This window comes from Hemitrygon akajei, chromosome 10 (assembly GCF_048418815.1).
Source record: "Hemitrygon akajei chromosome 10, sHemAka1.3, whole genome shotgun sequence".
In the NCBI taxonomy this organism is placed as follows: Eukaryota; Metazoa; Chordata; class Chondrichthyes; order Myliobatiformes; family Dasyatidae; genus Hemitrygon; species Hemitrygon akajei.
The window spans coordinates 144,442,866-144,468,623 of NC_133133.1; the positions used below are offsets into that span (position 1 = coordinate 144,442,866).

General features: G+C 37.9%; 1 protein-coding gene across 1 annotated transcript in view; it reads right to left on the reverse strand.

The window, feature by feature from the left end:
• Positions 1 to 7,686: 7,686 nt before the first annotated feature.
• atxn10 (ataxin 10) overlaps positions 7,687 to 25,758 on the reverse strand; it is a 195,290-nt gene continuing 177,218 nt past the window's right edge. Inside the window, exon 11 of the mRNA XM_073059230.1 lies at positions 7,687 to 8,440. Within this exon, the coding sequence (XP_072915331.1) occupies positions 8,256 to 8,440 (185 nt within the window). The 3' untranslated portion in view covers positions 7,687 to 8,255. The remainder of the gene's footprint in view (positions 8,441 to 25,758) is intronic.

Genomic DNA, 25,758 nt, shown 5'->3' on the forward strand with positions numbered 1-25,758 from the left:
GGGATAAAAGCTACCATAGAACGGTTAAGATTTCATCACCCATCACCATACAGTCGGCCCTCCTTATCCGCGGTTCCGCATGCACGGATTCAACCAACCGCGGATCGGGAAAACCCGGAAGTTCTCTCTCCAGCACTCGTTGTTTGAGCATTGTTTGCCTTGCGTCTCGTGCACAGACTATTTTCTCGTCTTTATTCCCTAAACAATACAGTATAACAATTATTTACATAGCATTTACATTGTATTAGGTATTATAAGTAATCTAGAGATGATTTTAAGTATATGGGAGGATGTGTGTAAGTTATATGTAAATACTACGCCATTTTATAAAAGGGACTTCAGCATCTGCGTTTTTTGGTATCCGTGGGGGATCTCGGAATCAATTCCCCGTGGGTAAGGAGGGCCAACTGTAGTTTACTTCAAGGCAATTGTATTGATGCAATCATCCAAAGCAAACCATATGTTTCTGACAGTTTGAGTCCCAGTCTATGATTCCTCCTGTCTCTTGCTGCTCAGCCATTTTCCTAACCAGGTAAAAAATTTGGATTCATTTGATTAAATTATATCTTAGCTGATGGTCTCTTGTAATTAACTTTATCAAATGTGGTGATGGTGGCTTAGTTAAGTTTTACGATTGACAATCCAAGGCCTAGACTAACCATCCAGAGACCCAAGTTCAAATCCCACCACTGCAGCTCTGCAACTTAAACACAGTTCCAGAAGCCACTCTGTTCAAGGGCAATTAAAAATGGGCAACAAGTTCTGTCCTGCCTGTGACTGGCCAGATCCAAAACAAACTGAGCAAATAAAAGCCACACACACAAAACGCTAGTGGAACACAGCAGGCCAGGCAGCATCTATAGTGAGAAGCACTGTCGACGTTTCGTGCCGATAACTGAAAGGAAAGATATCTTTCCTTTCAGTTAGTCCTGATGAAGGGTCTCGGCCCGAAACGTCGACAGTGCTTCTCCCTATAGATGCTGCCTGGCCTGCTGCGTTCCACTAGCATTTTGTGTGTGTTGCTTGAATTTCCAGAATCTGCAGATTTCCTCGTGTGAGCAAATAGAAATTCTTGTAAATCATATCCATTGCCATTCCTTACCCATTCCAACCACTGAGATCATCTCATCACTAATCAGGTTCTTCTAGTCTGCCTTCACCTTACAAATTCAAGGTGAATCACCTTGATGAAGTGAAAATTTTCAGTGTTCAGTGAGGATCCTTGATTAATAGCTTACTGACAATAGATATCAGTCTGTAAGGTCTTTCAGAATATCAGATCCTGAAATGTATGGGAGATCTTAATCAAATAATTTAAAAGCTTGAGATGGAAATCATGTTGTTCTGAAGGATATCATTTTTAGCACGTTTATTGTATTAATCAATGTTATTTGGTTATTATGGAAGATTTCTGTCCTCAATTCAAGATCAGTTTTCTTTGAGATGCTTTCCACTTGCTGTAACTCCTGACCAAATGTGGTTATTCAACATACCCAACATTGTATTTTTATTAACACTATCACTGATGAATGAGCAAGTTGCCTAATGCATATTTTAAAGTCAATTTTGGTGAGCTTTTTGTAGCTTTCACATACCGGTTTTTCCAAAAAAGCCTTTGTTGCCCAGTAGCCAGAATCTTTGCTGGTTTCTGTCTTTGAAATGATTTTAGTTTTAGTTTCATGGCTGTTCCCTACCTCAAGCTGTCCATTTATACAGTTTTCTTGTTAAGAAGAACTCTTGTCCCTCAAAGGGATAGGCTCCATATCAAACCGAATCCCTTTTTAAACAACAGCCATTAAACACATCTGCTTATTCTGCCTCAGTGGGATGGTCAACTTTAACAAAATCTAAAATTTTGGTATTATTTTTGAGGTTCTTTTTCCCCAAACAGAAGAAAAAACTTGGATATATTTCTTTGTAGAGTTAGACTGTTAACGAAGCCTAGATTTTTCTTCACGGGATCTGTTTGTCACTGGGAAGGCCAGTGTTTTAACATATGGTAGGTCTCTAATTGCCACATGAGCAGATTGGATTAGCAATCCATTTCAGGAGCCAACTTAAGAGTCAACCATACTAAATAGATCAGTAGTCATATTTAGCCCAATGCATTTGTTCAATTAGGGAATAACTCATAATAGTGACAAAGTGTCTAGATTTGGGTAAGAACTAAAAATTCTCTCTTTGATGAGTATTAGTGAACTTTTAGTCAATACACAATCTAACACAACTAGCTTTCTTGTCACTTCAGTGTGCAGTGATGTTGGTACCTCAAGAACAGTCATTTCATGGGGTAACCAGAAGCCCTGGCTGAACGCTGAGGTGGCTCCCTACTAAAAACTTTCAAATCTAGTGACAGAACAGCTCTCAGAGCAGTTCAGAGAAACCTCATCTCAGGAATCCAGTGGGTAAAGACCACCTATGCTCAAAAAATTCAGGAACACCTGTCCGATAACAATCCCTGACACATATGACTGGCATCAAGGGCATTACTGATTATGCTAGGAGAAACAGCATCAACTGTACCAGTGATGCCACCCTCCCTGATGCTCTAAACAATTTTTATAGACACTTCGAGGCATGCAACACAACACTGGCCTTGAAAACTACCCCCCAGCCTCCCCAGGTCAGCAACCACCATCTCCAACAGCAGCAGATGTGAGAAGGACTCTGCAGAGAGTCAACTCCTGTAAGATGGCCAGCCAGATAACATCGTAAGCCGAGTACTCAGGGAGTGCGTACACAAGCTCAGTGATGTCTTCAACACTTCACTCATCCAGGCTGCTGTCCCCACAGACTTCAAATTAAGTCACCCTCATCCCTTTACCAAAGAACTCTACACCTTCATAACTAAATGACTACTGACCTGTGGCCAATCATCATGAAGTGCTTTGAACAGCTGGTAAAGGCACATCAAAAACTCCATTCCTGCCACATTGGACAATCACCATTATGCCTTCTGACAGAACCGTTCTACAACAGATGTCATAGCATCAGTCGTGCACGTGGCCCTGACATACTTAGAAAACTAGGACACTTATGTCAGAATTCTGTTTCTAGATTTCAGTTTAGCATTCAACATGATTGTCCACAGACCTTGGTGAAAATACTCCTACTCTTTGGTCTAAATACCAACTGGGCGTTGGACTTCCCGAACAACAGACCTCAGATAGTCAGGATGCACAACCGCTCTTCCCTCCCCATCATTCTCAAATGGATGCTCCCCAGGGCTGTGTGCTGAGCCCACTGCTGTACATTCTGCTCACACGATAGCATAGCCAAATGCCCAAATCATCACATTGTCAAATTTGCCAATGACACAACAGTGCTGGGGCTCATCACTAACAACGATGAGATGGCCTACGGAGAGGAGTTGGAAGAGCTTGAGGCCTGCTGCCAGGCAAATAACCACTTCCTCTCAATATCAACAAGACAAAGGCAATAATTATCAACCTCAGGCGAACTCACACCCTCACACCTCTCTTTCCATCGGTGGCACATCAGTGGAAACTGAGAGCAGTTTCAGACTCCTGGGAGTGCACACCTCACACAACTTCTCATGGCCCCAGAACACATTCCACACAATCACAAAAGCTCACCAACTCCTCAACTTTCTGAGGAGGCTGAAGAGAGCTGGACTATGTACATCTACAGTATATCCATATCATTCTGCAGATGTGCAGTAACAGCATCCTAACAAGCAGCATCACTGTGTGGTACAGAAACAAGACTGCAATGGGCAGGAAGGTTCTACAATGGGTAGTTAAAACTGTCTAATACATCACCAGCAACAGCCTACCTGCAGTCAAGGACATATATACAGAAAGATGCTGGGAAAGGTCCAGGAACGTAATGAAGGATCCTGTACACTCTGCTCATGGACTGTTTGTCTCACACCCATCAGGAATGAGGCTACATAACATCCATGCCAGGACCACCAGACTCAAAAACTTTCCTCAAGCAGTAAAGCTGATCAACTGCTCCACCTATTAAGCCACCCCTCCACACCCCTAACTACCACTACTTTATCTTTTCCTTTCAGTCAGCTTACGTACAGACAATCCTGTGTCTGGCATCACTTATGGACATACAATCAATCTTATGTATATAAGCTATCTAATGTATTTATATTTATTGTAGTTTTTTATTGTTATTATTGAGCTCTTTACCCTATTGTGTTTTTTTTTGTGCTGTATCGGATCCAGGGTAACAATTATTCTGTTTATACTTGTGTACTGGAACTGTAAACAATCTTGCCTTGAGTTGACATTGACAGCTAGAGAACATAACTATTCCAAACACTTACGCAATTCACATTTCTGATGCACTAGTCTCCTTATTCAAATCCACGTGAAAGTTAAAACTTCCTCCAAAATACTGTCCATTTTATGTACAGCAAGTTGCTTAGACTTTGCATGTTCTACCATTTCACAGCCACTAAAGCCTACATTTCTGTTATGGTCTTAAGTCTTTTTCCTTAATCTTACCTACCTCTTGTTTACCTCTTTTATATCCTCATTGCTGAAGTAATTTCACCCTTAATCATTGTTAATCACCAAGGCTAATGAGTACATTGCAATTACATGACATGAGATAAACAGCTTTTCAGAATAGGATACAAGATACAACCACTCATTTGAACCAGCTTTCAAAAAGGTTTCATCTTTTAGCTTTCAGTTCTGATCAAAGCTCCACACCCAAAACATTTGGTTTTGTCTTTCAAAGTGGTTAGACCTGAATTTCGACCACATTTTACTTTTATTTCAGTCTTTCCTTTTTCTCTGCTGGATATTTCATGGCTAGCATTTCTATCACTTGCAACAAAGATGATTAAAAAATCCCAACATTTTCACAACATTAAACGTGATAGAAAGCAGAGCCAACTGTAGAAACATGCCATGGATCACAGTTGAGGTGAGAGTTTCTCAGACAATTTATCACACAAATAGCAGAAGGCGTGTATACTCCCTCAGGGCTTCAGGAGATAGCCAGCACCTATAGCAGAAGGGAATTCATTTCTTAAACCAAAAAAATCCTAAAAAGTGTGATTTTAAAATATAACCCTTTAACAAAGATTTTAATTATAAGGTAAGTTGTAACAGTAGTAGCTAGATGTCATTTTTGCACAAGAATATTTGAAGAATGCCTGGTATAAATTAAACAGCATTGACTAATCTATGATCTTAATGAAAATAAACAGATGCTAGAAATTAGGAACCTTTAGATTAAAAATAATTGTATACTTTAAATAGAAATCCTAAATGTAAAATTTGACCTGCTTTCTAGTTCCTCATTCATTCAATTTTGCCAGACCAAATGCCACTCAACCTAGGTTTAATTATTCCTCAGAAAGTATCCACTGTCAAATTGTTTCATAACATTATTTTGCACTTGAAAAGCTGTAATAATTTTTAGGAAAATGATACATTAAGTTCATTGCAATCACAGAAACTAAACATTGCATGTTTTGTATGTATTTTTAAAATTTAGCATAAACAGTCCCGGATTGAACCATCAAATGATGGGTTTCATTCATCTCAAATTCTATTGTATGATGCAAGTAATCTACAAATAAGGTTAAAAATATCACAAAGATCAGTTGGTTGTCCATTGACGGTACAGACCTTTGGCTAATTCACTGATGACTTCTACAGAAGGTCATTCAAGATCAGACAACAATCATGCAGCTTGTGTGATAGTAAATTTGCCTTTTGTAACTTGGTTGTATGGTCAAGATTATGAGGAATGTTGCCGCTGATCAGAAACTTCATCCTGATCAGCCACGAACACAGTGCTACAGTAGCAGATCAGAGGCTACACCACAGTATCATGTGGTGACTAACTCACGTGCTGATACCTTATAGCCACCTACAAGCAGATTCAGGAGAATGATGAATTACTGTAGTCTGTCAAGTTTTAAAATGTGGTAGCAATGATCCAGAACCCTACAAATACAACGAGAGTTTTCGTTTTCAAAAGTGCACTCTGTTCATTTCATAGACAGTTGGTTAAACAGATAGAAACAACAGTGGCTTTAACAAGGCAAGCGTTATTATCTGTATCATCGATGACACATTGAAGTGGGAACCTTCCTTAATTGTCTTCAGTCTTAAGATTGGGTGGTACATAGCGGATCTGATGGAAATATTCCTTCCATGAATTTCAGAAGGATGGTCATCTCACACTCTATCCTTCAGATTATTATTTAAAATGGTGCAAGACTGCAGAACGCTGTTGAGCAAAGGGGCTTGTTAGTGCTTGTGTATGAATTGCAAAAGGTTTTATTTGCAGGTATAATAGGTTATCAAAAAGGCAAGTGGAATGTTCTTCTTTGCTAGAGGAATGAACTGAAGAACTGAAAGGTTATGCTGCAACTGTACAGGGTACTGGTCAGGCTGCACCTGGAGTACTGTGTTCAGTTCTAGTCTCCTTATGAGGAAAGACATACCATCTTTGGAGGGGATGCAGAGGAGGTTTACTAGGTTGATTCCAGAGATGAGGGGGTTAACCTATGAGGAGAAATTGAGTCACCTGGGGCTATACTCACTGGAATTCATTACAATGAGAGGGGATTTTACAGAAACAAATAAAATCATGAAAAAGATAGATAAGATAGAGGCAGGAAAGCTGTTTCTACTAGTAAGTGAGACTAGAACTAGGGGGAACAGCATCTAGATTCGGGAGAACAGATTTAGGATAAAGATGAGGAGAAACTGCTTTTTCCACAGAATAGTGGTTCTGTGGAATTCTCTGCCCAATGAAGCAGTAAAGGCCACCTTATTAAATACCATTTTAGACTCAGTTAGGTAGATTTTCACATAACCAAATAATTAAGGGTTATGGGGAAAAGGCAGGGAGGTGGAGCTGAGCCCACATCCAAATTAACCATGATCTTACTGAATGGTGGAACATGCTCTATGACCCAGATAGTTGCCTCCTGCTCCTCTTCTTTTGTTGTAATGTCCTAGTCCCTCACCATTCCTTCCCCTCATCAATCTCCCTGACCACACTCTCATATTGAGCAATATCATTCACAGCACTGCAGATCATTTATGTCCCTCTCCCTCAAGAACACCGGGGTCAGGCAGGGGTAGTGGAAATGAACAAAGGCAGAAGTTGCTGTGAGGTATAATGGGGATGAGAGAAGAGCAGAGGCCGCAGCAAAAGGCAGCAGAGAAGGAAGGGCCCAGTGGGAAATGGAATGAGAGAAGAGTGTGTGTATGTGGGAATGATTCATACACAGGATATTTCCAGTTTTTCAATCCTCTTATAATAGCCAGAGAGAACCTTATCTATTTTGCCTCCACCATTTTCAGCAATTTCAGGTTCTCTGTCCAAACCCCCTTTATAATTCTACTGCATAATTACAGGCACTATCTTAAACCCTAAACCTGAAAACATATTTAACTATCACAATGATCCTTGCATATCAAACTGTCCTACAACAAAATATCCAATTAAAAAGGCTTTATTACTCACCTAAATCTGATTAGCAGGTGGAACTACTGAAACCTTCCTCCAACTTTGTTTAGAATATGGGATTTAGCACAACAATATTATATTTCAATAATGGCAACAGTTATTGTAAAGAATGAATAGTTGATAGACTTCGATTAAATATTTATAAGCGAATACATTTATACTGAATAATTATAAGCACATCTCAACTATGAATGAAAATAGTCTCCATGAATGATAACAGCATTTAATTCTTGAGATCATCAAACTCAGTTTCATTGTTTTACTGACAAAATATTTTGTGATTTGAAAAAATTTGAAAAAATGCTAACATCTCCCTACAAGTTCAAATCTCACTAAGTACAGAAATTCTTCTGATTTAGCTACCTACATTAATCAGCATCTTTGTGAAATGTTCTATGTTTTATTGTTTGACATGAGTTTGCAGAAACTCAAATCAATTTTTATACCCATGTTTAATTATATATAATTCAGAACATTATTGTCTAATCAGATTTCAATCCGGATAAATTGAAGATAATTATTCTCATGTATAGTTAACATGAGAGTAACACCAATCACTCTTAACCTGCATATCATAGTACTGCGAGACTCTTGATACCAGATTGTTGACTATCTAGAGGGAGAAATAAATAACACTGTGTATTTTAAACAAAGAACCATTTTCCATCACTGCTTTCATCTTGTTCATGTATATTTTCCTCTTGGTGTGCCAAATGACTGGGAAAATGGATCCACGTTGTCAAAATATTTTCCAGCAAATGATTCTCTCCATGCAGCTATCCACACTTTTCCTGCGACTTGACGTAAAGTTTTCCATTTTGCTCTTGCACCTGTAATCCCATGCTGCTTAGCATAGCATTATCTGCTACACCTTGACGTACCATCTGGGATATCACTTCTTGATTCTCCGTATTCTGTTCTGTAAGGATTCGGATAGTAAAAACTGCCCACTGGCTCACAACTATGGTGCATGGAGTTAAGGAATATGAAGTAAAGCAACATCTTGATGCAGATTTGAAATTGTTTACTTTGGTAATTCTATCACTATTGAACCAACAGAGCAATTTTAATACACGTTCAAAAAAAAAACTAAAGTGATGTACCCAGATGAACTAAATACAACATTGTTCAATGATCTTGTGGCATTCAGACATGGTCAAACACATTAACAATCAAAGGCAACAATGCAATAAATTCCCCATGATTTATAATATGCACAGTTGTCTATGACAGCCTTACAGGAGACAATGAGCATTGTGATGATCTGCAGTACCATGGTTGCTCTTTGATTGGGCCTATTATTCACTCCATTCCCAAATTTGGAAATATCTACATTTCTTATAGTCATGCCTATAGCAAGTCACAGTTGACTTCTCAGGATCCACCAGACTTTTCTGCAGATCCAAGAGATGCCTCTGAGTTTCTTCTCAGAGGAAGTATGGTGGTAAATATTAATATAATGAAACATATGTTATGGGATGGACTGCCTCATCTCAAGACTAAATTGCAGCTGAAAATCCACAACATATGAAAAATATTGGATTTTACTAAATATAGGGTGCTAAACGTGAGCTTTCAAAATCCCTAAGTATTTCCCCAGTTCTCCCTGGGAGGAGACTGTACCAGCTTTAAAAAGATTGGGCCAAAGTCAAATCCCTGAAGTAATCTTCCATCAAGCTATACGTCTATTGGTCTGAGGGAGTGAACTCAGTTCTCTGCTGGCTTTTCCTTATAATGCAGAAAGTCCAAGTTCTCCTTCAGTTCTTCTGAACTGCTGTGCCTCTACACGTTAACATTTTATGGCTGAGTTATGGTTGAACTACAAGCCCTATGGTGCAGATTGTGCTCTCAAAATGTACAATCAATCAGTGGTACTTACTCTGGTCAACTGCGGAAATTAACTGGCACTGTGACTAATGCAAACAGCCACAGAAAGAGGGCTGAGGGTGTAGTAATAAATCAAGATGTTTTATCCTCTGCAAGAAGCTCGAAGGGAGAGTCAGGCAAAACTCTCACATGTACATCTGTGAATTATGTCTTCTTCAACTGACATGAATGTACAAGTCAGCAAATAAATAAGAATGTACATACTCCTTTATCTGTAAGCACAGATATTAACACCATCTCACTGATTTAACCACCTAGTTAGACAGAAACTACCAACAATGAGCAGTACCAAACTCAGTGTATCAAGTATTCTTCCTGAATGCTTAACAAATGGATCACTGCAGGAACTGATCCCGTTTCCCAGCATTGACCTAACTTTCACTGCAGATAATTTGCATCTTCATAGCTTTATTCTCCCTTTACAAAACAGTAATACTACATAAACAATAACTAAACATTCCAGTGGAATCATAGCAACTGATTGGCAACTCAGTACACAAACTAATATAAAGAGAGCAGAAATTGGGCATGGAAACCTGGCTATGTTTTATCAATTCCTGTAGCCTTTGGCTGATTTTATTTAGAAATCCAAACACTGAACACCTTCATCATTTTCCTCACATTTTAAGCACCCGTGTTTCAACAAAACAGGTCATGAATAGACATGAGGCTGCTTGTTAATGCATTGCATTAAGCAGGCCTCTGGATCACTCTGAGCACCACCAGAAGAACACAAGTGCTACAAGGGATTAAAGGAAGTTCAAGCTAATATTCACATTACTCCCTTGTTCATCTGCTCACTGACAGGGAAAAAGTAAAGCACATTGTAAAGAAAATCCCTAATCCTTCTGACACTTGAACACCTGATTGTATACTGAGCCTCATGAAAAGCTACTAATGTTTCCACGGTTACAGCAAGCTAGGCCATGATCCTGTTTGTTTCTACTCTACAGAATGGAATAAATACACAAGAGTTCAAGCTGGCAGGATATAGATCTAGGTTTGATTTAATTCTCTTATTCAAAAAAAATAAACAAGTCATATTCTATTTACAATAGATCTTTGGTAAGAATGGGTGAGATTGCTATTCAACAGTCATACTTGAAAGAGGTATGAAAAAGAAGTTAAAGAAAGCTGAAGGCTCTCCACAGAAAAACAGCTTTTATTTAAACAGAAATATAGACAAATGACAAGAAATGAATGGTTTAAAGAAAAACTGGAAATGAATGTTCCATTTTCATTGATTTGTTAGAAGCCATTTGTGAAACATTTTAGCCAACTTACGAATTTAGGATAATGAAACACCATGGAAACGGATTGTTCTCAGTCTTAGAGAGGGAGGTGCACTCAAAAGCCAAGAAACCTTGGCTGCTAATACTGTTAATGATTTAAACCAGTCTGTAGCATAGCAACAAAAAAATAGATAAATTTAACAGAAACACAACAATTAATCCCTCAATTCAGGGCACATTTGGTTGCAGTTTGTTTCTGCAAGCTGTGATTTAGTACACGTAGGAAATTCACCCTCCCCCATCTCCCCCCTGCCCCATCCTACACCGTCACTTCATTAAAGAGAATTTTCTTGCTTTCGTTCTGTTACTGTGAGATACTATTTAGGGTGATTACATTCCATATACATGCAAAAACTATAAAAGAACTCTTAAACATCAACTTAAATGGCTCTTTTGTTCATTGCATGCAAATGCACTGTGCCTGAAAGGGGGCCCAAGGTATCACATGCACACTGAGAGGGTGATGTTTGAGAAGGCAGATAATCAGGAAAGAAATGTAACTCCCAGTCTATAACAATATTCTTCATCTGGGAAGCTAAAGAAAGCTGTCACATGAGGGATTATGTTCTAAGACTAAGTCTCGACATGTGTAAAGGTGGCACAATGCAAAAGGATGAACAAATTAGCTACGGAGTCCACAAACAAAGATGTTAAATCTCAATGAGATCTGGCATGTGCAAAGTGCTTGGATTCACTTTCAGTTTATTTATTACTGAATTGACTAATCACGTCAGTACTCATTACGAAGGACACAGAAGAGAGTGAGATCAGGAAGGATTTTGCTCAGATCTGAAGCATGTGGATATCAAAGTGGTTAAGGTGCTGTTGGGCCTTTTGAAGAACAGTGGATACGTCCCCAGGGCCTGATGGGATCTATCCTGGGTTATTGATAGAAGCAAGATCCCAGAGGACTGGAGAATAGCCAATATTAGGCCCCTGCTTAAGAAGGGCAACAGAGACAAACTAGAAAATTACAGGCTGGTTTGCTTTACGTCAGAGGTAGGGAAATCACTGAAGACTTCTAGAGATATGATTTTCGCACACCTGAAAAAGCATGGACTTATTAGGGATAGTCAGCTTTGCGCGAGGAAGTCTTGTTTTACAAACTTGATTGAGATTTTTAAGGTGGCGGAAAACGTAGGCAGCGAATATTCTTTACATGGGCTTTAGTAAAGTATTCAGAAAGGTCCCTTATGGTAGGCAGATCCAGAAGATTAACGTTCATAGGATTCTCAGAGACTTGATAGATTAGATTCAAAATTTACTTGGCCATGAAAGACAGGCCAAGCAGTGGAGGGGTGTTATTCTGACTGGAGATCTGTGACCAGTAGTGTTCAGTGCTAGGATCTCTGTGATATATATATATGATCTGGATGAAAGCATTGATGTGCTAGTTAGTAAATTTGCAGACACTACAAAAAATTGACAGAGCTGAGGATAGTGAAGAAGGTTGTCAGAAGATATAAATCAGTTGGAAGTGTCCTCTCTATCATTTTCCTTCTTCACCCCTTTACCTCTTCACCTCAAGCTTCTCCCATCACTCCCCCATCTTCCTTCTTCCTACCATTCTGGCTTCTGCCCACTTTCTTTCCAATCCTGATGATGGGTTTTGAGCCGAAATGTCAACTGCTCATTTCCCTGCATACACGTTGCTTGACCTGCTGAGTTCCTCCAGCATTTTTTGTTTGTAAGAGAGGTTGGACAAACTTGAATTATTTTCTCCATAGTGTTGGATGCTGGGTGTTGGGGGGGGGGGTGTGACCTAATATATGAAATTATGAGAGGCATTGATAAGGGTAGACGTTCAGACTCTTTTCTTCAGGGTGGAAATGTCAAAGAGGGTATGGTTTTAAGTGAAAGAGACACGGTTTTAAGTGAAAGAGACACAGTTTAAAGGAGATATTTGCAAGGCAAGTTTTATTTTTATACAGAGAACTGGAGATGCCTGCAATACACTGCCATGGAGGTGGCGAAAACAGATATAATAGCAACAGTTCAGGGGCATTTAGAGAGACAAATGAATAAGCAGAGGATGGAGGAAGATGGAATTAGTTTAAATTAGCTTACCATTGGTACAGATATCATTGGCCGAGAGCGTATTCTTGTGCCATTTAATTCTATGTAACTAAAATTACTCATTGTAAATGGTTTATCAGAAATAGAGAGTTCAAATGGACCTCCAAAGCTTTAGTAGTGTACGCAGACTGAAGTAAAGGCTAATTTAGCTTTTGAGTTGTATTGCTGACATAATTCATTGTAAAACCATTACTACAATTGTGGGGTTATCTTAATGATCTTGCTTCTTATTTAGAGTGCAATGGCCAATCTCATTCCACTATTTAAGAGTATTATGATCCTTGTGAAATTGCACTAAAGGACAATAGGTATGAGATCCACACACTGGCCACTGGGTTATGAAAGTCTGTATTTTTTTGTTCTTTTATGTGATTAAAGTACACAAAAATAGCTACAGCGGCGTTAAAAAATTTTGCAAAGCAAGCATTTCATTGTCACTTCCATTTTTTTAAAACAGTGTGTGTCCTAAGATTCATAGATTAATAACATCTTCAGTTAATATTAGAAAGAGAGAATAGGAAATAGCTTCAAAACTGCTATTGCAGCCACAATGAAATGCACTGCATTGAATACTAATAAATTAGATTTAAGGTGGAAGTGATCAGCCAAACTTTTATGTTGATGTTGACAAATCACTTTGCCAAACAAAATTACACCAATGATGATGATGATGATGATAATGATGATACAATAGTGAGTTCACCACAAATCTTTCCACACAAAAAAACACTAGGCATTAAAAGAAAGTATCCTCAAAATTACAAGAATGCTTAAAAGAGAACATGACCAGGTCTTGCCAGTTACCTATCAGTTGGCTTTTGTCTCACAAAACTAGCTATAACACCAATGAAATATGTAAGAGGCTGAATGATGCAACAAAAATGATGCAGTTACCTAATACTCTTTGTTCTGTAGAAGAAATTTAATGCCAATGGATACATTTGCACATCAGAATGCATGCAAATTGAGATGAATATAAATGTGACATTTGACTTGGGTGTAAATGTGGATGGGTGGGTTAGTAGGTTTGCAGAAAATACAAAGACCGATGGCATTGTTGATTGTGTAGAAGATTGCAAAAGAATACAGTGGGATATTGATCAGTTTTGGATATGAGCAGAGAAAAGACAGACAGAGTTTAATCTGGATAAGTGTGCAGTTTTGTGTCTCAGGAGATCTAATGTAAAGGGACAGCACATAGTTAATGGCAGGTCCTTAGCAGCATTCTACCGAGGGATCTTGGGGTCCAAGTGCAGAGCTTCCTGAAAGAGGCTGCAGAAGTCGACAGGGTGATATAGTATGCTTGTCTTTATTAATTAAGACATTAAGATGAAGAGTACAGCTACGTTGCAGTTTTGTAAAACTCTGGTTAAGCGGCATCTAGAAAACTACATTCATTTCCAGTCACCCCATTATAAGAAGGATGTGGAGGCTTTGGAGAGAGTGCAGAAGAGGTTTATCTGGATTAGAGGGCATGGGCTAAAAGGAGAAGTGGAACAAACAAGGATTGTTTTCTCTGGAGTGCCAGAAGGAAAGAGGAGACCCGATAGCAGTTTACAAAATACAAGATTAGATTAGACAGCCATGATCTTTTTCCCAGGTCCAAAATGTCTAATACTTAAGGACATGCATTTAATGCGAGAAGAGGTAAGTTCAAAGGATGTGGGGGCAAGTTTTTTTTACATGAAGAGTAGTGAGGGGCTGGAATGCACTGATGGGGCAGAGTGGAGGAACGTATGATGCATAGGTTTAAGTGGCTTTTGGATAGGTACATGTAAAGAATGGAGGGATATGTACCACCTTCAGGCTAAAGGGATTAATTGTCATTAGTTTAATTAATTTGGCACATCATGGGCCAAAGGGCCTGTCACTATGACATTATTGCTCTATGTTCTAAGCGTTATGCTACTAAGTTAAATTTTCGATCATATTCATACTTAAACAGGAAACATTTATTTTTGTATGCACAAAAATGGGAAAAAAGCACACTCTATAAATGAAAAATTTTGGATAGCTCTAGGGATGGAGAACTGATTCTTCACGTTGCCTTTCCAAAGTCCTCACGAATGGCATAGCTTCTGTAATCACCACGATAACACCAAAAAGCTTAGCTAAGTTCACCTTAACTAAGATTGGATGCTTTTTAAATTGTTCAGCTTATTTCTTTTATGAAATATAAAATGAGAGATTTTTTTTGTCCCCAGCCACAGTAAAAATATTATATACTGATTAATAACTAACTAAAATCCTACACTCTTTATGTGCAACACTCCCTAATGAATAAAGCCATATGTACTTGGTCTTGATAAGTTTAATACTTACAACAACTTAGACTAAAATCAAGTCAAATAAAATTAAATGCTACAAGACTCATTTTTAAAGAATTCAAAATTTTGATTTGGCTTTACAAAATAATAATATGAATTCAGAAAAATGTAAACAAACAGTGCAATCTCTTGCAGTGAGCACCTTATATAAAGGAAGTTTAACTGGATTAAGCAAAAATAGGAAAACACAAACAATCCAACTTAACGTACTGTATATACCAGAAAATCTAATGACAAATGACTGCTGTAAATTTTTTTAAACAATCAGTACTGCAGATTCTATGTCTTGTACCACACTTTGTACTATTACTTTCAAAATTTAAAATCTTCAAAGGTTCTACTTTTTTTCAGTCTGAGATTTCACATTATGGAAAAGCAAGAATTCCCCAGAGGAAAGGCAATTAGAGAAAATGGTAGCATTTCTTAAGGCTATCTTCACAAATGCTTTCAACTATGTGAGAAGGTTTATACAATGTTTTTGGGGAATGTTGTAAAACAGGTCTTTGACGACTAATACTTAAGTCTATTTTAACATGAGGCTTGGCATAGCAATCCGAGTTTAGTATTTGAATTTCACTTTGCTAAAATTTTAGCAAGGCTGGCCTTTACAGCTCACCATCAAATTACATTTTTTGTGCTTGTTAAGAACACATGAATATAGATTATACTTAAGGCAACAAGCTTCTCACAGGGTAACAGAGGAATGCTTTTATGGAGATTTGAGCCAATTTGCACCAGTTGGGGATTTAAACAGGTTACAGCAGAAAGTATCTGAAAGATATTGGGGAGGACATACTCTACATAAGTAGGATTAATAGAGATAATACTATTGTTGCTGAAGTTTTGAAAGAATTCAACAGAAAATATACTTGCTTGCTATCTAAAAGTACTTGATTTACCAAATGCATAAGATCAATATTACTAGTATTAGGAAGCAGAAAACATACAAATCCTTCTGGGCCAATGAGAAATTCATTAGCACAAGATCATTTTCTTTTCCACAGATATGGATAACACCAGCAAATCTGGAGGCATTACCTAATGCATGGAGATGGTTCCTGTCCTTAAAACACTCAAAGACATGTACCAGTCAACTAAAGGAATTAGTATTCACAGCAGAATAACAACACAAAAAAAGGTCCCTAAGTTCCTCCTGAACCTGATCAGCAAATTTTATTTGAAATCAATAATTCTGCCATGAATGGAACTTGTACCTTGAGCAGAAATGAACAGAAACATAAATTAAAAAAAAAATTATGGAGACTCATTTGTTCAAAGTGTGACAGACATTAAGAATCAATGAGGAAGGTGGTAGAAAGACAACACCATTGTGTTGATGGAAACAGCCAAACAGCAGTTTGATATTTTCACATGTTGTGTGTTGCTTTCTCCTAATGTTTCTCATGATCAATACCTTTGCATCAATGTAACATTCAGTTCATCTATCAACACAATTCTACGTATTCCAGACAACAAAATGGAAGTCAAAACAAACATGAAGATTTCCACAACATGTGGGAAGTCAACTGAAGATCATAATCTTTGCTACTGGCATTTGATCAAAAACTTTTTACGTAACATTTTTAATTATCATGATTGATATATCCTACTGACAAAGTTATTCTATCTTAATGTATACTTTCATTGAGATGTTTGTCTTATCAACTGCCATCTTGATTGGTTCAAAACATATTAACAATTCTCATCTGGAAAGCAAATAGTTCCACTGTGTATGATGCTATTTCTAAATCTTTGATGAACCTTTCACATATGCATTTGATGAAATGAAATTCCTGTTTTGTTACCTTGGTTTCTGTAGATGTTCATTTTTTTATCCTCTGGAAAGTACAGTGAAATAATCATGTTACATAAATAAAACAGAAAAACTTTGTAGTCACGTATAAGCATTAACATTCACACTAGGTTGAAAAGTTGGAAATAAAATGCCAAAATTCCTCCTGAACCTAGCTATCCATTATTATCCGGAAAGGAGAATGCTCTTCTGAATTAAATTTACCTCATTCAAGACCCAGATGACGTCCATTATTGTGTTTTGGTTTCGATGAATACAACTGTATATCTAGTTGACTAACCCAATGATGTCACCTATAATATTGGTTGTCCGAAACACCAACTCAAGCAATATCACATAAACAAACTAGTGTTCCAGAAAGAGTGTGCAATAAACAAGAAAGTTTAATACAATTTGCCTATCATCATAATAGGTCTACGGGCTATACAATTTCACTGGCTCTCCACTCACCCTTGGACCACCTGGACAACAGCAGTACCTATGTCAGGCTGCTGTTTATTGATTACAGCTCAGTGTTCAACAGATTAATTACCTCAGTGCTAATCTACAAGCTTCTAAACCTGGGCCTCTATGCCTCCCTCTGCAACTGGATCTTTACTTCTTCATCAGGAGACCACAGTCACTGAAGATTGGAAATAACTTCCTCCTTGCTGACAATCAACATAGGTGCATCTCAAAGGTGTGTGCTTAGCCCGCTGCTCTATTCTCTCTACACACACGACTGTGTGGCAAGGCACTCTCAAATGCCTTTTATAAATTTTCTGTTGATACAACTATTAATGGCAAAATCTCAGATAGTGATGAAGAGGCGTACAGAAGTGAGATAGATCAACTGGTTGACTAGTGTCACATCATCAATAAGACCAAGGAATTGAGAGTAGATTTCAGAAAGGGGAAATCGAGGGATCAGCAGTGGAAAAGGTGAACAGTTTCAAGTTCCTGGGTATCAACATCTCTGAAGATCTATGCTGGGCTCAACATATTGATGCAATTACAAAGAAGGCACAACAGTGGTTATATTGCATTAGGAGTTTGAGGAGATTTGGTATGTCATCAAAGACTCTAACATATTTCTACAGATCTACTGTGGAGAACATTCTATCTGGTTGCATCACCATCTGGTATGGAGGTGCCATTGCGGAGGCTTTTAAGCTCAACCAGCTCCATCATAGGCACTAGCCACTTTCAAGGAAACATTCAAAAGGTGATGCTTCAAATAAGTAGCATCCATTATTGACAATCCCCATCAACCAGGCCATGCCTTCTCCTCAGTACTAATATCAGGGAGGAGGTACAGGAGACTGAAGACAAACACTCAATGTTTTAGGAACAACTTCTTCCCCTCTCTGCCATCAGATTTCTGAACAATCCATAAGCCTCAAACACTAGCTATTTTATGCATTACATTGTACTGCAGCAAAAACAAATTTCATGACATATGATAGTGATAATAAACTAGAGTTTGATTTTCATGTACCATCAAGGGGAAATTATGGCAAGAATGCTTCAATGACATGACTATCCATTACAAAGTATCAACTGATTTACCATTACTTCTCATAATGTATTTTCTACTGGCCTATCAGAAACTAGTACAGCTCTAAAGGAATGCTATTTTTACTCCATAGAGCCAACAACAATCTGAAAATCCCGTTGCAATAAAATAAGAATTAAAAATAATAGTGTTAGTTTGATGAGTTTCACAAATAAAAATAGCTTACTTCATAAGAATGCAGCAAATGCTGAAATGTCAAAAATACTTTAAGAAGTCACAGTTTCCTTCTGCCTGTAGAACTCAGGACTGAGATGCGAAGAAGTGTATTAAGACTATGTTCACTCCATGCTTGTGCATGGCAAATACTTCTCATCCAGGAAAACAACTTGATCGTTACTTTGCATTTTATATCAACATTTAATAATTTTTAAAAAATGATTTCCTGGACAGTTTCAATGGGAAAACCAAAGAGAAGCATGGCAACATTTTACTGTTATGTTTTGCTGAGGAGGCAAAGGAAGCATTCAAAATCTTTTATTTTACAATTTGCATCTGAACCGACTTGTTCTATGTAGTATCCCAGAATTCATCAGCAGCTTCAGCTTGCTAGATGTTTTCTTTTCAGTCTCTTAACTCTATCTGTTTGGTTCCATTTACAGCCATTTGAGGAACTGCTGGAAGATAAATATTCTAAAAAAGATTTACTTAAAATGAATATTGTGTTAGGTCTCAGAGGACAGAATTTTAAGTAGGGAATTCCAGACCCTAAATGCAACAATGGAAAATGAGGATTACATGACAATGTGGAACAAATTGGATTATCAGTGCAGTGCAAAAGATTCACCACTTTACATCCTAGCTGCAATGCATACCATGCAGTATCATCATTTGCAACAATATGGCAAAGCTTCTTTGACTGCACTTCATAACCTATAAATTCTAACATCTGCAAAAATGAGGTCTGCAGTTGCATGGAAACACCACTGCATGTGAGTTCTAAGTTACGTACTGCTCTTATGAGAAAATACAACTCCATCATTGCTGCCAAGTCAAGTCAAACTTCCACCCAGCAGAGTGAAAGCTCCTTTATTATATGGACAGTCTGTCATCAATTTCCCAAAATCAATTAGGAACAGATATTAAATGCTGGTCTTGCTGATAACTCAAACATCCCAAGTATAATTAAACCCTGAAGCATCTTACAAGGCTTAAAGGTTTTTCTTTTTTGTAAAACCTGGAAATTGGATATATACCATGGGCCCAAAATTTCCTGGAAATGGCAAACTATTTTGTCCGACCATCCCTCTATCAATAAGGCATGCATCTGCCCAAGCAGATTTTCTAGTTGTAATTAGGTATCTGAAGTTGGCTTTGAGTAATTGGCATTACAGGACAGTCTAACTGTAACTAGAAGGCTCTGCCATCTGCTTTAACAGACTGCTAAACCCCAGTCCAGGACTACTCTCTTGGATTATCACTTCAAAGAGGATGAATAATTGCAAAGTTCTGTGATATTCACAAACACGTAAAGCTATTTAAACTAATAAAGTTTTTACAAAAATAAACAACAATTTAAAACACCAGAGATTGATTATAATAATTTGACTAAACTTCTGGGAAACTGAAGGAAGTTGGCGCTCCATTGATGAGTCAAATGCTGCAATGCAGTTGGAGAAATTGCCGGCAATCTGCAGTGATGGCTTGTGGGGCTTCTGTGTTTATGTAATGTTGTACCAGAGTCCTGCACTTTATGGGGTATATTGGGGAGCTCCAGATCAAAGTGATTTCAGAAATATTTCTCTACTACATTTATTAAAGATTGTGCTTGATGAAGAAAACTACAATGGTAGTGGATGTAAGACTGTAGAAATTGGATGCTTTTAAGTGACCAAAACAAATATGTAAGTTTGGTCTCATTATTCTGGGTTCAGCGAGGCGCTGAACCCTACTTCAATCAAAATTAAAATTAAACAGTGAAATAAGAATGTAAAGGAGATTGCTATTTGTCTTAATTGCAATAAAATTAAAACGCAGAATTGCAACACAATGATTTTTTGGAAGATTAGTATGAACTCTCACATACATGTACTGTTTAGTGTTACTTATCACTCCCAGATAAAGGAGCTATGTCCAAGTCCTGAGTAGACTTCCACCGTTTAGAGAATTGAGACTAGTTGATAGAAAATTAAGGATCTGGCATGAAAGTATTAACCTCCGTCAGCCAGCTTTTCCAGTGGAGATATGAGAATTCATTTTGAGACAGTGAAGACAAGAATGATAACATAGAAATCAGGAGCAGGAATATCATATATAAGAGGGGAAAACATTTAATTCAGTTTTTGAGTTGCACAAAATAAACTATGCCCATGGATAATTGAACAATACACTATTTTTAGTGATCCCAACAAGTGTTTCAAAGTAATGAAGATACAATAATCATTGTACTAGGAAGGCACTGGAGATTGTGTGCAACTTTGAAATCAATGAAATAGGAAAGGTAGCAATTAGACCAAACCAACGAGGCATTCTCAAAATCACTGCAGGCACTATTTCTGTGAGTACCCTAGCTAGCCACTCAGCTCAATGTCAGTCAGTTATGAATGGGCATTAATCAGTAGCCTGCATTTCATGGCTAGATGCTGAAAAATGAACAACAAAATAAAAATGCACAAAGGAAACCAAGTCCAGATTCAGCAAGTTTAGTTGCACTTTTCATAGATGAATGTTTGAGAAAATAATTTCTCCCATTATCCTGCTTAAAGTTTACAAGTGGCTTTAGAAAGAAATGATTCAGGAATCATTTTGTGTGGTTAACAGGAATGGACATGGTTCATTCTAAAATGGAACTCAACTAGTCAGGTTAGTTTTATGGGCTAAGTGACTTTTGCATAAAATCTCTTGCTTTAACATCTGGTATAATATTTAACTGAATATAAATATTATGTTAAAAATTCCTTATTACAACAAGGCCAAAACAATGATAAGTACAATACAGAAAACTGAAATTACTCTGCACTGACCATTTACAAATAGCAAAAGAAGGGGTTCTGTTTTAATAAAACCATTCACAATAAATGACTATGGCTGATTCAGGACTTGAAGAATACAATGTTAATATGCTTCAAGCTGTTCTACAATCGCTAAAAGTTTGCGGCTTATAAAAATATCTTTCTCTATTCTAACAGTTGCAGTGCAGAATTGTTTTGATTTTCCTGTCTTCACCCTTTTCCATCTTGTTCCTGGAAGACTTATAATGGGTAATTTCTGACTTACATTGTTAATCATTTGATGTCATGTTTGCATCACTAGAGTTTGCTAGCTTTGGATATGTGCTCTACCTACTTAATGGACATTTGTTATATTTCTACTCAGGTATGACTGGAGAATTCTCTGTCTGCACTGACTTCCCCAAGCTGTGCCTACCACAGTTTTACGATTCAAGATTGTTTAATGTCATTTCCAGTATACAAGTGTAAAGGAGAATGAATTAAGTATTAGTCCAGCACAAAAAAACACAATAAGATAAAGAACACAATAATAAAAAGCATAATAAACATAAATAAATTAGCTTATATACAAATATTGATTGTAGACTTACTTGTCCTGTTTCCTAATCTAAACTTGATTTGTATATTCAGTTGGTTGAGGTTTCTAATTACTTGAAAGCCTATTCATTTTTAAGTAATCAGTTCATCTTGTAAAAGTTACATAAACTACTTTTAATTACCCTCCAAACTTCCATATGCTTTCAATGAAACATCCCTGCTTCCCATGATTTATACTACACAGAGCTTAATTAATTTTAGCCCAAAGTGAACATGAGCTTCTACAAGTATTGGACAAGTAACACCAACTTTCTACTCTGCACCAAAGTTCCACCATCACCAAATTCACATCATTTGGTCTCTGTGCAAGCTGCACCCATTCAGCCACTCTCATGATCAACCTACTGAAAATTGACAATCTTCACATCCACCTCAATAGATTTTATAAAACCAATCCTGACAGAAATTAAGGTGTCTACTACTACCTAACTAACACTTGAATTCACAAGCAGCAAATCCAAATTGTCAGATTTCCTGTACCACATACCCCTATAAATTGCTCAATATCAGCTAATAATAAATATTTTCTTCAGCTGCATTTCTAACCTCAGATTTCAATTCAGGTCACAGTCAGTCAGTTGCTAATCTGCATCAACCTAATTAGAATCAACTCAGTAGTGAACTTTGGCTCCTTTTCAGCACCAAGTCTTTGTTTCCTGGCTGTAAACAGCAGCACACCACAGAAAGCTGTTAAAGTCTGACTTTACGGTTCATCTTTTTAGAAGTGTAAATCACACTGATGCTTTGTTGTGTAAAGATTTCTATTCAGGAGCACTGTTATTACAGTACAAGCCTATTCAGTTCCAGTCCATTACCTTTTAGAAGGCACTTCACACTCTGTAAAGGCAACCTCGGTCAGTTCCTCAAGAAATCAGTTCTGGTATTTGGGCAGAAACATCTCTTGAGCACATCCTTCAGATTGCTAACTGGTTGGCTAGCTCTAGTTCCTGCCACTGACAATGTTTAGCTGAGGTTTTCCTGAAGCAGCAGGATTTTTGGCAATCTGGAATATTGCCATCACAATCGGCAGTTTTTCTTCCAGCCAACCCTTATTATTTATAAACACATTAAAAGAATGCAATGGACACTGACTAGCACAAGTAAAATTATATATTAAAGTAGTTTAAAATTAACTTTCAAACCTTATACAAATGTAAGTTGCAGTGTGTATACAGCACATATGAACATTTCTTCCGATAGATGTGGAATACAGGCAAAATTTGCTTTAACTTGGTACACCTAGACCCTCAGCCACATTACTAAATCTTCCTATTTTCAGTAAGTTGGAGAAATCACAATCTATACAGACTCCTAAAGCCTATTTTTAAATTGAAAAATAATAAACATTGCATAAATTTGGGAAGAAGTAACAAAATGTTAAGCCATTTGGGAAGGTCAGTCTAACCTTTTAGGTTAAGTAAATATAAATCCAAAAATGTAAATAATCTAATACAATTTAATTTTTCAGATGTTATGGTCTTAAATACATTCCAAAATGTATTCAATAGACTCCTAAGTAAACATTTGGGGGGGGGGGACTTAAAAATAGCAAAATGCTATCCTTAATGGCACTTAAAACATAGTTTTAAATGCGTAAATATTTTCTGCAGAATTAAATATACATGCAAATCTTATCCTATACACACTGCCAATCTTGAAAAACAAATATGACATTTAGTTTCAGTAGAACATAACATTTCAGAGCAGGAATGATGCAGCAGTCACAGGATTTCTCAGAGTAGTAAGTAAGGAGAATGAACCAGGAAGGTGTAATGTGTTGCCACCTTATCTTTTTTTAAACTGTACTACTGAATGATCTTTTAAAACACTTTTTCTATGTTAAGCTCATGAGAGTTGTTGGTCACTCAACAACTCCTTGCCAATTAACAACATTAATGTCATAAGTTTAACTACAACATTAATGTCATGAACTATGGCATAAACAGGAATGAAATATAAATCTTTTAACAAACCAGTTGATACATGATCAAGATTTTAAGAGCAATGCAGATGCTTACGGGAAATATGAATAGCTAACATTATTACTGCAAACATTGCATTAGATTTGAAAATAAAGTCAGGGATAGTTTCAGTCCCTAATCCAGTGCTTCAGGGATTTAAGCAGCTCTGAAACCAGGCACAGGAATTTATCTCAGTCTTATTCTCTGTGTTTTTGGACTGGAAATTTTCAAGAACCTGATGCATGGAATTTATAAACTGGTAGTTACATAGATCACCACCTCCAATGTTTTGTGCTAAGAATTATCCAGATTCTGTTCTCCAACCCTGGTACTTCTGTGCTAGGCATTGCCAGGATCAGATCTCTGCTGTGAATGATTCAAATCTTGATCCTTGGTTTCTGCACTGGGAATCATGTGCCTTGCAACCTCCCCATCTTCTGGTGCTGAGAATTATGCAGGATTCTGATGATGGAACTTCATTTTTGAATACCCTGTGGAAATTATTCTACTAATTCAGTACTTCTCTCCAATCCCTTATGGCAACAGATCACATGGTTGTTGAGATCATAAACCTGATTTAAGTCAGCATGGGACCCAAATGCCAAGTATAAAATAAATATAGGTAATTTGTTAAGATGAGGCAAAAAGATACGAGGCAAAAATGGCATATGCAAAAATTGAAGCATGAATTTCCGGTTTTGATAATGACTAATACATCAGGTTCAAGAAAATGTTAAATAATTCTGCATGCTTTTGATAAGAGAAAATTGAATGAGACATGACCAGCATTACCACTGACAACCTAGTGGATATTTTTTTTAGATGTGGGAGGGAACTAGGAATCCTGAGGTGACTCTACACAGTTACAAGGAAAACGTGCAGGGTCTACACACACAACAATGAAGTCAGGATCAAACCTGCATTACTGCTGGAGCTGTAAGGGAACAACTGGAAAAAATAATCAGAATTTGTATTGTTGATAGATCGTGACAAACAGGTGGGTGACAGATTTGTGTGTGAGTTAGTGCTACTGTTTTAAAACTCCAACAAGAGTTTGATCTATGCATTAAGAGGTGTGTGTGTGTGTGTGTGTGTGAGAGAGAGAGAGAGGAGAGGGGGAGGGAGAGAGGGGAGGGAGAGAGGGGAGGGAGAGAGGGGGGAGGGAGAGGGGGAGGGAGAGGGGGGAGGGAGAGGGGGGAGGGAGAGGGGGGAGGGAGAGGGGGGAGGGAGAGGGGGGAGGGAGAGAGGGGAGAGAGGGGAGGGGTAGAGGGGGAGGGGTAGAGGAGAGAGGGAGAGAGATTTTGATTGATTCTAACAAGTAGACAGTCGCAAGGCTGCGGGCATCCCAGTGTGGGTACTTAGGATGTGCACAGCACAACCAGCAGGTGTGTTTACAGACATTTTTAATCTTTCTCTCTCCCAGTGTAGAGTACCCTGCTTCAAATTAACCACCATTGTCCCTGTACCAAAAAAGACCAACGTAACATGCCTGCTACAGTTCAGCATTCAAGACCATAATTCCATCAGACTCGACAGAAAGCTCAGAGACCTCAGCCTTGACCCTGCCTTGTGCAGCTGGATCCTGGACTTCCTGTCAGATTGCTGGCAGGTGGTAAGAGTGGGCTCCCTCACTTCCACCCCTCTGACTCTCAATACAGGAGCCCCTCCGGGCTGTGTACCAAGTCCCCTCCTTTACTCTTGGTACACCCATGACTGTGTCGCCACCCACAGCTCTAATCTGCTAATTAAATTTGGATTACAGGAGGAATGGAGATGGACTAACCCCTATTGACATCAATAGATCTGGGGTTGAGAGGGTAAAC